At 39.1% G+C, this 16,692-nt stretch overlaps 1 protein-coding gene across 2 annotated transcripts in view; it reads left to right on the top strand.

Annotated features, from left to right (window-relative positions):
- Positions 1–7,838: 7,838 nt before the first annotated feature.
- The window catches only part of LOC137298034 (N-chimaerin-like), a 43,960-nt gene continuing 35,106 nt past the window's right edge, over positions 7,839–16,692 (top strand). The window contains exons 1-2 of one of the 2 annotated variants that reach the window (XM_067830072.1): positions 7,839–7,989; positions 15,719–15,760. In XM_067830072.1, the coding sequence (XP_067686173.1) occupies positions 7,983–7,989; positions 15,719–15,760 (49 nt within the window). In that variant the 5' untranslated portion in view covers positions 7,839–7,982. Of the gene's footprint in view, positions 7,990–15,072; positions 15,761–16,692 lie in introns of those variants that run through there. The other variant, XM_067830071.1, reaches the window with a different exon arrangement.

Raw genomic sequence — 16,692 nt, forward strand, 5'->3', positions numbered from 1 at the left:
CATATATCGTCAAAACGCCATGCATGTAAATTAATATATATATTAAAATAAATGACTATACCTACAGTTGCAACATTTACTTAGCTAAAGATCCCCAAATTGCTTGGAGTCATTTCTTCCTACATTATATTCTCCCTCACAGTCTTCAAATATGAGGTTCTGTTTAGGTGTTCAGCTGCTGATAGTAAAACTGATTCGGTCCTAATACAATAAATTATTGTTTTCCTATCCCTATCCTACACATCATAAACAATGGAAGTTACGATGTATTTAATTATAATCATGGATTCACGGATGTCAGCCTGATGGCAGTAATGCCTTCTCTTTTTCATTAACATCCCTATCGGAACCCCTATTAAATTAATCCAAATATGTAGGCGCGTTTCTTGTCCATTGATATTTATATTTATTACAAAACTGCATATTTGTTTCTAATAGTAGTTAATAATTTATCAAGTGAGTACATTTATACAAAGAACACCACAAACACATGATTAAAAAGTGCGATTATGTCCTTTGTGTAGTTCTGGAATTGAAGATGAATTCCATTTTATATTTTTGTGCCAAACTTTTAAGTTCTACGAATAAAATATCTTGGCGAACATTACTGTGCAAACCATGTCAGTTATACCCCTTTCTCTTGCCTACAAAAATGAAGCAGTTTTGTCTGATCTGGCAATGTATGTACATCACGCACTGAAACTAATAAATTCTAATGTATGATTTTTCTACCGCCTTATTGCATGTTAATGTCCATGTTTTAAATAATTGAATGAGTGAGTAGAGCAGAATGAATATTTGTACATATTGTATCTATGATTTGCATCTAGGTCAGTGGCCTTTCATGCAAGAAAAGCTTTGACTTGACGTGTTAATTGATGTTTATATTTATTTTAATCCCACATATTTGTTTGAAATAGTAATTGTTAATTTATGGAGTGAATATGTTTATACATAAAAATGGCACAAAGTCATCTCATGCTGGTCAAATTGACCAGGTCTGACGGATTTAGCTGTATTTAGAATAGTGGATATCGGAATCAAACTCCGCATTTTACATTGACTAAGCAGTTCTTGTGCGTGGATCATTGGATATCGTCTCACCAGGCGGAATCGGCCATCATGATGGCCAGAATTCTCGAAACGTTCGTAGCCCAACAAACTTCTTAAGCCAGTTATTAACACATTGGCTACGATCAAAGTTAAGAATTCTCAGGGCTACGAACGTTTCGAGAATAAGGGCCAAGATCCTCAGTTTTCAAGTTCGACGATCATTTACTTCTAGAGCGACCATGGACTTCCTCAAGTATCCGCATGATTAATGTTCCAGTACCACCAGTGTTCGGACAGGACGACTCTAGACTACGTCAATAAGTTACATGTCAATAAGTTTCTGAGAGTCAATTTAATCAGTTCGGAAAACGACAGTACACATACTACAATCATGAAATTTATATCCCTTGATATAACACGCAGCATGAGAACATGCGACCCATGCATGGCTTCTGATATACTGTGTGAAGCACCTGCTCTACCATTCCGGTATGCTAACATTTAACATATAATCTGTTTTGACCATGGATAATAGATCATGTATAAATAATAAAGAATTTATCATCCATAAAATATCTTACCTTTAGAAATAGCAATAACATGTAAGTAAATATCCGTTTCTCACTTACCTCTATGCATAACTTCGCACAAAAATTCGCCTCAAGCTCTGAATGTCCCTCGCTGAAGAAAGTGTTTTGATTGGATTACTTTATTTGGTGCCGTATTGAAGGAACAACACATGTTGTGGCTGCTGTTGTCTTGCTAGGGTGTTGAGCTAGATGAGATAGTAGGGGCATTTTCATCCTGACATTGACATATACCGTCCGTAGGATTTACTCTCTAGTGTGGTCTCGATGGGAAGGTATTGTAGGGCTTTTTTTGGAAAAGCCAGGAATTGAAACGCTATTGTCAACCAGTTACTAATTTTCACTCCTCAAAATAAGAAACAGTTTTCTTAGGAATGTAACATGTACATTTTGTGTTGTAGGCCAAGATTGATTAAATGTATTAAATAATTTGAATGTACACAACTCATAAGTCGATTAAACCTGAACGCAGATGAAGGAAATTCGACACTCGGTGGAACATATGAATTCTTGTCATAGTCAGTATTAATTCTGCTCACTGACTGCATATGTGTGGACACTAAGGGGCGTTCAGATCAGTACCTGGTGGCACCACCCTTTGTAGTTGTCACCACACGACACCGCCTTGGAGGGGATTGTACAAATCGTAGGATTTTGCTTGGGGAATTATTCGCCATTCCACACATGTCCGATCATTGACGGGAAGGACATTGGCGGTTGCATTTGCGAGCCAGTTCCTGTTACACGACCTGTGTTGGGTCGAGTGGTGTGGGAGGAGATGAGATCGCATGATTTGGTCGAAGTAGCGATTTGCTGTAAGATTGCCTTGGATCAACACTAGCTCTGATCTACCCCTGTAGGATATGGCTCCCCACACCATAACGCAGTCAACACCAAATCTGCCCTCCTGGTGATGTTGAGTTAACGTCGACAGACACGTTGTCACCCCCTGGAACCACTGTCCTGCACAATGCAGTGATAGGGTGACTGTCCGCCTGCATTTGCAGTGATGGCGTGCTTGTTTTGGTGGCGAATGTATGATCGGTGTTAAAAATCTAGTCACCATTTGTGAAACACGAACAGTATGGTTGAAATATTAGCATTTCACGAATGCACGGGATGTGGTGGTTATAAATCGAAAGTTTCAAGCTGGTAGGTTAAACATGAAAGAAGCAATCGTCGATAATCGACAGAACATATCTTTTCACGTAGACAAATACTATGTTTTTTTCTTAATGGTTTTATTTTAGAGCATTTCAATGGATCGATATTGTTAATGATACACTTTTCCACATATATGTGACGTCTTTGCCCTATTGAATGCATGATATTCATTTTATCTATCTAAATGTAATCGTGAAGTGATCGGGGTCCAATGACTGTACACCCACTGCGCATGCTTGCACTGATCGTATTTTTTCTTGCAGTGATCGGTATCGTACAGTCTTTTCAAACATGCGCATGGACCATGTAGAAGTGAAGATGACTGAAACATATTGTTTGGACCTAAGCTTTATTGGCCAAGAATCAGAAATTAAAGCCCCAGCTATTGTGGGAGAAAGTACTGAGACGGGACAGCACACGTTAATGAAAAATATGGGCACAGCACAAGTTAATGAAAAAATTACTTTCACGGCACGTGGCTGTCCCTTTCTCTGCACTCCTCCCTCGTAACAAACATTAAACTGTGTGAATATTTTAATATGATAGATTGTTAAACAACTCATATTTTTAGGACTAAAATCCTCACAGAGTTGGTATGATGGCTTGATTATGATCAGCGTTTCACTGAGTATGCTATGTTAAGTTCCGAGTTAGAATGCAATTCATCGTCCTCTTTTGAGCCAAACGGACTATAGTCGTGAAGTTAATAAAGAGTCAAACGATGTATAGCCTAATACAATAGAAACGTTTCTTAGAAATGATAGAACTAAGAGTGTCATCATAATATTTATTATCACACTTCATGCCTAGATGTCGCTTTGCGATTGGCTGAGCGCTTTTCTGTTATTTTCAATGCACTCTGCTTACACGTGCGTAACATTTTCTATGTACCCCGCCGCTGGGAATGCCGAACTCATTTGGTACTTCGTTGTAGTAATTCTTTATTTCGAGTCACAATAAATCACGCACGATATACGGAAATTACCAATATCCTCGATATCCTTACATTGGTAACATTTGAGTGTTCTGTTGGAAGATCTGCTGCGTTAAGGAATCGGTGTCATAACGCTGCCTTAATCATGTGCCTATCATCTAAGACTGCTGACTAGTTTGAATTCTTGAAATCTCTGTCACAGTCTACCAACAGCACCCTGACTCACATAAAGCGGATAGCAACCTCCTGCTGAATTTGACCGGGCCTATGGTCTGACACTCTCACAGTCCCTGGACCACATTTTTATTTTCCCCACATCCTAGCCTCCCTACAATGCTAAAGTCCTAAATGAAGTAAGTCTAGATTTCCCCAGGCTCAGAATCCCTGGTCTCCCTGGGGCTCCTTTTCAATTTATGAAGGTTTGTTGGTTGCCATCAAAATTTATGATTATCTATTCAGAGACTAAGCATTAGTCTAGGTCTGACACCTTTCAACAAGCGTCAACAAATGGATGTCCATGTCGACATTTGGAATAAAATCTGTGCCATTTGAAACAGAATGTGTCCGACATAGAAGAAATAAATGTGTTTTTCCATACTGTTAAAAAGGTTTGTCAAAACCCAGTTGTGTTAGAAACAAAAAAGAAGATTTTATAACTTTAAAGAATTGTTTTCACTAATAGCTTGGCCCTTCATTAATGACGCTAGCAGACTTAAGGGTGAATTTAGCCCTCCTTCAACACCATTACTGTGGTGGTTGGGTATCTTAGAAGTTAAAGCGTTCGTTCTTCACGACGATCACCCGGGTTTGATTTCCCATACGGGTACAAGGTGTAAAGCCCATTTCTGGTGTCACCCTACGGAAAATTGCTGGGATATCGCTAAGGGCGGCGTAAAACTAAATTCACAACATCGGTATTGATGATACTAATGACTTGTAATTATATTAATATATTTGGAACTACAAATATCCCTGAATACGGCTTATGAAACGTATTCAGAGAATATTTAAACAGTACAAAAAGTACGAATTGTTTGTGGAAACCTTCCCCGTCTACGTGAATTTGCCTGTGTGGTGACCACTGATCAGTTGGTCAACAACAAATCTCTGTGAGTAGTTGTGAGTATGTTAATGGAAAGTCAGAGTATGGCTCATATTTCTGCCAAATGACATCACTGATCAATTTACATCGATGTGTCTCTGGTTCACGGTTTGCATAGGGGACTAGCTGTGACTTAAGGTACTATCGGTAGAGATTTTGTGTTTTTGCAGATGTGTAATGTCTTTTTAGTACCCTCAAGTTGGCTTGATATACATTGCCATACCTGTACGCTTGGTAAATATGGATTATTGTCTGATTTTATTAAGTGTTGTGGTCATTGTCTCTATTTTCAAATCTCCGTGTTTCTGCACATAGTGATTGACAACTGCAGAAAAGTCATCCATAGGTGGGCAATATCCACACCTAACCCACTCATTCATGTTGCTAAGTCTGAAACTGACTGAAAATATACTTTGCTACATCGAAAACCCTACATATTTCACATTTTCGATAAATTTTAAGAAAAAGTGTACAGAAATTTCCGATCACTGCATATTCCAAATTTCCTATCACTGAATTATGTGTTCACTGTACTCCCGCGATCACTTCACTGAATATCAGGTTTACATTTTGTAAAATAACTTCTTCAGTTTTGATCTGAATGACTTCCCCTTTTCACAGAGGGTACTGCTTGTGATACCTATTAACTCTGTTTGTCATTCATAGGAAATATGGAAATATATTTGAAATAAGATCAGTATTTGTCTACGTCAAAAGATATGTTTTGCCGATAATCGACGATTGCTTTTTTCATATTTAATCTAGCAGCTTGAAACTTTCTATGTATGACCATCAGAAACTGTGCATTCGTGAAATGTTAATATTTAAACGATATTTTTCGTGTTTGGCAAATGACATCTAGATTTTTAACACCGATCTTACATTCGCCACCAAAGCAAGCACGCAATCACTGCAAATGCAGGTGGACAGTCACCCCATCAGTGTACTCTGAAGGACAGTGGTTCTAGGGGGTGGTTGTCTCCCATCCTGTCCTTACAGGAGGAAACAATCTATGTATTCCCCTCGTCCCATTCATGTAGCCTGCACCACTGGTCACGTTGTTGCCAGCATAGTCGTGTAAGGAAAGGTCCAACTTTAGGTCGATATGCTCGAAATCCCACTTGTCGCAGACGATTTATGATGGTTTGGTCCGCAATTCTCCGAAGATCAAACACCTATCCTGCCTTGTTTGCAGAGTTAAATGAAATATACGTCTGTAAATTCCGGGGAACGAATCCTGCCTCCAGTCAACAACACAATTGCTTACAGTATATCCATTCATTAAATGAGAGGCGTCTCTTCCTGGTTTGAGTCTTTGATGCACCAGCTCCTGCTTTTAATTTACAATTATAAATTCAAACTTCCTGATCAAGTCTTCTTGTTTAGAAAGACGACGTAGGCTGTGTTCCTTGCAAAGCCTGGGCATATTGTCGTCCGATATCCTTGGTCAACTTTCACAACAACAGCTATCTTCCCTACTACCAAAAACATCTGGAGTGTCCAAGGGACGTAACTCTGAGCGAGCGAGCGAGCGAGCGAGTGAATGAGTGAGTGAGTGAGTTTTATGGTGTGGAATTGAACTCGGGTCTGCTTTATCAAGCAAGCCGTACTCATTTAGCCCTTGTGTATATTGGAGGTAGTTTTTGGGGTCAAACGTTCGCTCGTCAAGCCGAAAACCTTCGATTTCGATTCTTCAAATGATACAATGTGTGAAGCGTATCTCTGGTGTCCTCATCGTGTTACTGCTGAATATTGCCAAGCACAGCGTAAACCCAGCTCACTCTGAGCTAAGACCCCGGCAGTGAGGCAGTGAGTTAAAATTTACCGTCACATCTGCAATATCTCAGCAATATCGTGACGAAAACGATTTACAGAATAAAAAATGAAAACATTTTGAAGAATAAAACCTGTCAACGATCGAAAGACCCCGGCAGTGGCGGTATCCCTTGATGCTGGATTCAACGCTACAAGTCCACGTTGTCTTGTCCAATCAATTCCCACATTACAGATTTCCTCGCACTCCCGATATATCACGAATTATCCGTTGTAATTCCATCACACTACGCCTAACTGTATTACAATTACGGCCCCCAGCCCATTGATACAGTAAGACAAATGCATAACGACACAGAAAAACGCAGCAATGACAGGGAAACGTTGTTAAAACCTATGTCAACGAAGAAAACGTTGTATATAATATTTGTAATCTGATCACTACTCACGGATAATATTTTTTTCTGTCATACGGCGCCACTATTGCAAGAATTCCAATCTCAAGGTTTTAAACACCTCACTGATCGGTTTAATAATAAATAAACTTTATTCAGCCTCACAGTGATGTGTTTTTTTAAAAAGAAATCTTTCTGTCCCAACCAGACACCGTTGCTAGTCTTGATCTGTAGCAGTGAAACAATAAAACAATAGAACAGTTTATTGGTGGCGAGTTACCTGCTGTAAAATATTTACAATCAAAACCGGAGAAGCGAGTTGTCGAGATTCCATCAGAAACAGCTTGGCATTTATATAAGCTATGGCCGGTCGTAAGTTTGAAGAATAGATCAACTATGCTGTAAATTAAGTAAAGTAATAACTTGAAAGACTGTTTAACGTTATCAAATGGAATTCCTTTACATATATGTACCTGATTTTATATAAAAAAATTCACTGAAATGAAGGCATTAGTCGGGGGTGGTATCTCGAGTATTCTTGTATGGTCTATATTTTCAACAAACTTCCACATGAACGTGGGTGATGAAGAAAACATATCATGTGTTCAGTTTATTTTGGAATATATTCTGACCATGCAATACTGTGCATGGAAATAAACAATCTTTTTAAAAGTAAAAACCTATTTCATAGAACTGTTGTTTTCAACAACAACACCGTAGGCATAAAAAACCGTTCAGATGACTTTGATGCTTTCTCCACATGACGATTTTCACGGCGGGTTCTCTCAGAAAGTGTTTACTTTGTTACCCACCCTTGACTTGAAACCACCGCTAGACGGCGCACGGGCACCTGCTTACCACTTGCAGTATTATGATGGAGAGACGGTGTCAGTGTTATCAATATTCTTTGTTAAACCTGGATAATCTCCTGTGAGTTTCTCAATATCTCTGGGCTGACTCATTTTGAGTCAAAGATGCATGGTGAGTGTTTATTCACATAAACATCATATGCATGGAAAACAAACGTAATCGCTGTGAATCTTGTTAAGACGGGCTGTCAGCGACTCACGAAGTTAGGAGCACATAAGTGCAGTGATCGCCCGATTGCTTCTTGTGCATTGTCTTTTCAGACTTGATAAATCTCGTCAAGAAAAAAACCGGCACTTTCCAGAATATCATTTCAACCCAGAATTACATCAGCATCGTTCATCAATTATAACAGAAATATTTCTGTGCAATATCTAGTGGATGACATAATTATTGATTTGCATGGAGCAGCGATGCTGCAGTGACTTGTGTTGGGATCATGTCGTAAAGCATGTCAGAGCAGTTGATGAGATTCAGATAAGCTCCTGTCAGAAAATACGTGTGTTTTGGTGTCAGTAAATATTTAACCATGTGTGTGACTCAGAATCACGGCAATTTGTTTTTAGTGTATCTTTCTGATAATTCCCTCATTATGCTCATATGAATAGTTTTTGTTAATTAATTACATATGTGCCATTTGGATATGTAGTATGATGTCAATGGTGCTACATATATATTTGATCATATTACTGCCAAAATTAACAAGGGAATGGCACAGTTTGAAAGTGCATTCTGAATATTCTGAATGCAGCAATGTCTAAACATAAATGAATGTACAACACTAACAAACAAACAGAAATAAAACTGCCAGCAACACTTATCATGTAATGGCTAAATATATCCTGCAAACCCATGAAGTGCCTTCAGCTTTGTCATATAATTGGTCCTCAAAGTGAAATTGCCCATTCAAGTGAAGAATGTTAACAAGTTTAAGATTTGTCACCAGAAAACATTCCCAGGAAATCCCCCATAATTTGTCTGAAAATATTATGATGGCTGTTGAAACTATTGACATCTGGATAATAGTTGAAAAGACTGTCATGCATTTCTTATCAGCACATATTCATGAAGCAGTCCAGGATGTCATGGTGGTATGACATTGTGTGTGTTATTTTGAATCCTTTTCCATGACTTCCCAGATATACATCCTGTGTTGCATGGTGTCCATTGAAAGTTGAAGTTAGAATCACTCCTCACCAAGATATAATTACACATGCTTGTCATGAAGCAAGTTATTGAGGGTCAGCTTTCCCAGATGACATGGATGTTTGCTCATATCATCAACAACATATGTTGGGTTTAGTTTCATTTGTTAACAATTTCATCATATGGTATTGCTTGAGCACAGTGGAGACAAATGACACTGACAGATAAATTATCATTGTTAGAGTCAATATATTCCTCTTACGACTGACAGGCACAAAAGAAAAAAAAAATGGAAAAAACAAAACATTTTTACATTTTCACCTGTGGTGATGCTACTACTGAGGAAGTTAGTTATCTAAATACTAAACACAATTAAAGGCAGTATAATATTTTGTAAATGACTGATTTCATCTGGCTATGCTGTTGTTGAAATTTGAAAGATATTACAACAACTGTTTGATGACATTCAAGATACTCATGAAAGAACTTCCTGCTTGCAACAAATGTCGTGTGTAATAGTGTAGTCATGTATTAATGTGTTTGTGATGTTGGCTAACTAGGTCAGTCCAAAGTTTCAGTTTGTATTGTTGTCTTAGGTTTGCAAAATGAAAACAAATGTAAATATTTACAGGGGTCACATACTTTGTGATAGGCCTACATGTTACTTGTTTATGGTGCTTATCACTGGCATAAAAGTTTGAGAGTTGACATTTAACATATTTTTGACCATGTACACTACACTTTTGAAACACAAACGTGTGGACTGTGTGTGTGATATACACACAACAAAAAAGCATACAACTTTTTGTTTATTACATTGAGCGACACTAGCGCTTAAGGTAATAAGCAAGAAGTTGTAATCCATAAAGCTGTATGTTTCAGTTTTGACTCACCAACTTCTAGAATCCCCATTAAACAAAGTGATATGAATACCTTTTACTTATCTTAGACAATGCTGATATTTCTATTATTTACAATGGCAGAAAAACTTTGTCTAAAAAGTGATTATATTATGGGTCTTAAAAGTAAAATTCCACTAGTAAATGTCATTCATTTGACACTGACTAACCATGTTTACTATTAGGTTGTGTGAGATCTGACATTATCTTGACATTGTATAAACATATCAATTCTTGGGAATGTGTTTCTTAAATTGAAGCATGTACGAAATTTGAGTTTGAAGAATATTGAAATTACCTTATCTGCCTAACAGGATTTGAAGACAAAATGTAGGAACTTGTCTGATATTCAGTTTCACTGTATTTAAATAACATTTGGACTTGGGGATCCCTACCTATTCTTATTCTCCGTGGAGTCAATGACGACTACATTTGTATTCTATGCAGGAGTATCAGGCAGAACAACTACAGTTGTACTACACTACACAACTACACACTGTTATTGGTATTACGAGCAATTATTTTCCAGCATTATTTAACACCCTATGGAACTTGGAAGGCAAAGTGGGAAAAGAGGTTTTATTCCAGGAGGTTTTAAATTGGCTCCAGAGAACCTTTAGTAATAATTTCATTCTTTCTAAATTTAAGGGCATTGGAAGTAATGACATAACTTAGTACACTGTACTTGAAAGTGTAATAATCATGTCACTAGCATGAAGTTCAAATTTCATTGTAAGAATTTGACACTTGGTGTAATTAGTATGAATCACATGGTATGCCAAACATATTTTTCTGAACCCATTCTGATAGTCTGTGTGAATGGAATGCACATATATGCATCATCTAAAACCCAGATTCCAAATACGATTTAATTAGAGTAAATACTTTTCTTTGTATGATCAATCTTTCACATTGAATTCAGTGCATTGTTCATTGAAAACATGTTATCAGCATGTATAAAAAATGTCATATCATCAGATATAGCTGTATTAAAATAAACTGGACTTTTTAAGAAGTCTAATTTGAGAATTTGGTTGGATACTGTGAGTCACAACAGCATGATACACATGAAATATATTCATTGTGCCTTTGGCATATGTGTTTCGCTCTTTGGTGACTTTGCTTGAGAAATACAAGTCCTGGGGCAAATACACAATTCATATCGGACCAACTTAAGCATGTTTATTAGTCACATAAATATGCTTTCATAATGTAGGTGAAAGTATTGTTAGTAATTAGTGTGACATATTGTAGTAAAGCCATGGAGAGCTGATATGGTTTTAGTTATTTTTTCACTTGAAGAGTTGTCTCCCTTGTAGTCACCTGTAGTTGCAAACCTCTTAACATGCTAAAGACATGCTGAAACAGGTTCAGCTCTGTGACATTGTAAACCAAAAGTCACTGTGTTCTGTAATCTGATTGGTTGAAAAACACGGTCAGATGGTATTAGATTCCCGCAGTCTAAGTAAACTTATCCTCAGTCCTTTTCGTTACATTCCACTACTGAGTCTAACAAAACCTTATGGGAGGTCGCGTCAGGTAACCTTTGAGATTGACCAGTCAGAACACAGCTTACCAAATCGCAAAAGTGGACATTCGCACATACCTTTTGAAATTTTTATCTCGAAAAGGTTCATACCTGAACGATTCTGAATGCTATTTAGCGTTCGCTCGCTTCCGGGTGATGCACACGGCGTACGTACAACCATGACCACAGTGGTTTTGGCAATATTCAAGGATGTCAGCTTGCAGGAACATTAGCTAATGGTAACCATGTCAACAGAAACCCCAAACCTTATATACTACTGGTCAAATAATTGTGTTGTATGTGGAGTTTTGTTTGTGGAGAGATCAGTGTCAGTGACCTGAATATTTTAAAAGTCCCTCTGATCCCTAAATAGTAGCCATTGTCTGATTGGTTAAATCTATTTAACCGTCTCGCGTTTGATTTGACGGTCATTGGTCGCTCAAAGGTTACCTGACGCGACCTTCTAAGAGATTTTGTCAGACTCGGTGGTGGAGTGTAATGAAATACACTGAGACTAAGTTTACTTAGACTGTAGATTCCTGGAAACTGCAAGACTATTCACTGCATGTTGACTTCGCAAACAATTGTTTTGTTGAGTCATCAACAGTGGTGACATCATTCAAATCATATTGTGACGTAAAGTCAGAATGACGTCACAAATGAGCAACTCCAGATGCTACCATGGGAACCAGCTGAAACGGCCTGCTGATGACACTTCACTGCTGTACCCGTACTCGATCTAAACGAGTGCAGACAGTAAAACCCTTTGCTTTACTTTTGTGTTTACAATGTTGATAAACATCATGTGTTGGCCAATTTCCGGGTGTTATTGAGTATTTGAAGCACGGGAATGTTTCATTTGAAACCTCCGGCTGACACCGTCAGTTCCAAATGCTCACAGAGCTGGCATAGATACTAGCCTACAGAACATGTACAGGAAGAGAGTTGTCATAGTTGCTAACCTACAAAACATGTACAGAGAGAGAGCTGGCACAGTTAGTAGCCTGCATGTACAGGGAAAGAGCTGGCATAGTCACTAGCCTGCATGTACAGGGAGAGAGCTGGCATAGTTACTAGCCTGCATGTACATGGAGAGAGCTGGCATAGTTACTAGCCTACAGGACATGTACAGGGAGAAAGCAGGCATAGTTACTAGCCCTCAGAACATGTACAGGGAGAGAGCTGGCATAGTTACTAGCCCACACAACGTGTACAGGAAGAGAGGTGGCATAGTTACTAGCCTACAGGACATGTGCAGGGAGAAAGCTGGCATAGTTACAAGGCTGCAGAACATGTACAGGAAGAGAGCAGGCATAGTTACTAGCCTACAGAACATACAGGGAGAGGGCTGGCATAGTTACTAGCCTACAGAACGTGTACAGGGAGAAAGTTGCCATAGTTACTAACCTACATGTACATGGAGAGAGATGGCATAGATACTAGCCTACAGAACATGTACAGGAAGAGAGTTGTCATAGTTGCTAGCCTACAGAACATGTGCAGGGAGAGAGCTGGCATAGTTACTAGCCCACAGGACATGTACAGGAAGAAAGCTGGCATAGTTACTAGCCTACAGAACATGTACAGGGAGAGTGTTGGCATAGTTAGTAGCCTACAGGACATGTGCAGGAAGAAAGCTGGCATAGTTACTAGCCTACAGAACATGTACAGGGAGAGAGTTGGCATAGTTAGTAGCCTACAGGACATGTGCAGGAAGAGAGCTGGCATAGTTACTTGCCTACATGTACAGGGAGAGAGCTGGCATAGATACTAGCCTACAGAACATGTACAGGAAGAAAGCTGGCATAGTTACTAGCCTTCAGAGCATATACAGGTAGAGAGCTGGCATAGTTGCTAGCCTACAGAACATGTACAGGAAGAAAGCTGGCATAGTTACTAGCCTACAGAACATGTAAAGAGTGAGAGTTGTCATAGTTACTAACCTACAGAACATGTACAGGGAAAGAGCTGGCATAGTTACTAGCCTTCAGAGCATGTACAGGTAGAGAGCTGGCATAGTTGCTAGCCTACAGAACATGTACAGGGAGAGGGCTGGCATAGTTTCTAGGCAGCAGAACGTAACAGGAAGAGAGCTGGCATAGATACTAGCCTACAGAACATGTACAGGAAGAGAGCTGGCATCGTTGCTAGCCTACAGAGCATGTACAGGGAGAGAGCTGGCATAGATACTAGCCTGAGATGATGGCAGCATTGTATTGGAGGGATGGGGTGTAAAATGGATTTCACGTTGACTGAAACTATTTTCAAGGGACCTTGCATGTGAAATTGTTTTGACTGTAGTGGAAACACAGACTGCATAGTTTGAGTTTTTCAATGTTGTGTCTAAATGATCTGCTTCCCCCACAGAAGTGGACCATTTGTATGAGCTGGGAACTGGGTGAACAGTATCAAGTTTTTTTTTCCTTGAAGTTCTGGCACCAATGATAAGATCAGACCTTAATCTTATTTCATTGGTTGATGAAACAAGCCATCTTCTGAAATAACCTAAAATGGCTAAAATTTAGAAAAAATATAAAATGCCTTTTGACAAAGTTGTTTGGGACTACCCTGTTTTATGATTTACTGTATTATCATTTGGAGTTTCAACAGGTTAAGATTTGCATTTCATCAATTGCAGTACTAACTTAGAAATGTAAGTGTGTATTTTCTTATATGTATTCACATTGAATTTTGGACCACATCTTTCACTAACCAAGTGATAAATAAGTAAGATGATTAACAGATGAGTGTTTAGGATGTTTCTGGAAGGATGGTAAAATACAAAAACTGTATGTAAAAACAAACCTGGAAAAGGCATGAAAACTTTAAGCCCAAAAACGAAAATGACATTTATGGTGTGAACACGGTTTAAATGAATTGATTTTGAGAACCACTGATAGAGTGTCAATGAAATGTGACTATTGAGAACAGTACTAACAATGCCAGTGGATGCAGTTGATTGAATGCTGGTATCATGCTTCCTTGCCATGTCCCCTGTGCCCAACTTACATAAGTGGGTTAGGGGTGTTCAGCTAATGTCTCACACTGACCCACACATTGCAGATCCTTTGTGCAGGTGCAAGAAGAGAGGCATGAATACAGGAAGCCTTCATTATGGAAAAATAGTTCTGTGGTGGTTAAGGTCCACGTTACAATATACGAAAACCTTTTGTTGCTTATTCAGTGAACCATGACAGTAAATGACTGTTTATACCTGTGGACAGACTGGCTTGGTTGTTGTTGTTGCTGCTGTTGTTGTAGACAACATCGGTGTAGTTATTGCTGCAGGGGTGCCTCAGAGGAGGGCCACCACAGGGAGGAAGTCTGGCTGGTGATGGCCAGCTGGGTAATCCCTGATGCATGGCAGTGCACTCTGGGAAGGCAGGAAGCTGAGCTTTCTTCACCACTTCAACACTAACTACACTACAATCAGTCACATAAATATCACAACGTCTCCAGTGTGTTTTGTGATTGAAATCTTTATGTTATAAGTTGCAGTATCACAATAATTGTTTTGTTGGAAAGGATGTTCTCAATGGTTTTGTGTTTTTGGGTTTTCACAAGTTGTGTGTGTAATGTTGATAGGGTATATTTAATTCTAGGTTGGATATAAATGGTTAAAATATCTAACTTTTATCAGGAAGTGGATTGGGACCATACATTTTGCTATCTTGATGCCCAGCAGCTTTGTACACTTGACCTGATTCAGAAACTCCATAAGCAGTGCACAGTTCAGTTAGTGAGACACGACTGACTGACCAATCTTTAATGGTGTAGAGAGTATGTAGCTTGGCATGCAGGAAGTAAATCTCGCCATTGTGATCCTGCTCTGTTTACTAGGTTATAGGCCGGAACATGAGATGCTGTGCATGACTGAGAGTATCAATTGTGATTAGTGTGTACCCACAACCAGGAAACTCCGCCATTCTTACAGCGTTCCTTCCTCACTTTACACCTGTACTTCATATACACAGTAGGAGGAATACTGGGCTTAAGACATTCTGATTTACAGAGTGTGTGGGTTGTGAGAAGTTGTGTTTTAGACAGTGTATAGACTGTTGACTGCTGAACTGTGTTGGAACTTACCAAGACCTGACATAAGGGACTAACTGTGCTTGTAGCAACACTTATTTGTATTGGACAGTATAGCTATGTGAAGGTATCGCTGTCAACAAATAAGCTATGGATTTGGAATCTGTGTGTCGCCGGAAGAGCTCTAACCGTAACCGTCGGCGTCCACGTAATTATGATTATGTTACTATTCTTGCAGATGGAGAGGAGAGTCAGCCACTGCCAACTTGGAAGACCTACTGTAAGTACTGCTACAACCCTCCTTCTTCTGTCATTGTACCCTGTGTTACAGAGGGAAACCTTAGTGGTGATTGGTCCCCAGTAATCTATGTCTGTTGAGTGGGTGGTCATTTGATGACCTGGTAAATTGTAGATTGTACTTTGCTCCAATTGTATTTCTAGGTTTGTGTGGATCGTGCTGCTGCTCACAGTTTGCACACTTCTTGCTCATAGCACTCTTACACTTCACCCATTGCACTACACTTGATCGCAGACAACCTGGGACCCTTTCACTCACAATGGCAAGCAGCAGTGGCACTCATACATGCTAATATGGGCCCACTGGCAGATTGGTGCTCAACTTATCCTTGTTTGCCAGTAGGCAACTTATACACTTATCAGTGTCATGGTTCAGGATAATTTAAACAGTAAATGAGTTACAGAATGTTGAGTTGTGAGTGAGTGAGTGAGTTTGGTTTTACACAACTTTTTGCTGTATTCCCACAATATCATGATGGGGATTCCAGAAGTGGCTTCAGACATTCTACACATGTGGGATTTGAAACTGGGTCTGTGGTATGCTGAACAAACACTTTAATGACAAGGCTACCCCACAGCCCTTAGTTCAGTTGTGTTTGACAGGGCTAACCAGGAAGTGTTGTCATGACACCACTGAAGGAGCTCACCTGAGTAAAGTTTCACAATATGTTTGGTATAGCTCCTTGTTATGTTGTGGCCAGTCACAAAGCAACTATAGGCTGTGTTGTCAGGATAGACTGAATTCAAATCCTTTCATGAAGACAAAAAGTTGGAATTCTTTAGCTGATCCTGCCTTCATTCAACAGGTTTACATTAAGTTTTAAGCTTGTCTTGATCAGGAAGGAGAAGCAAGCTTTCCTGGTCGACTACCAGTTTCAAAAGTAACTAAGTGCTTTTTCTTGTAACAATCAATGA

This window comes from Haliotis asinina, chromosome 10 (genome assembly GCF_037392515.1).
Source record: "Haliotis asinina isolate JCU_RB_2024 chromosome 10, JCU_Hal_asi_v2, whole genome shotgun sequence".
NCBI classification, from domain to species: Eukaryota; Metazoa; Mollusca; class Gastropoda; order Lepetellida; family Haliotidae; genus Haliotis; species Haliotis asinina.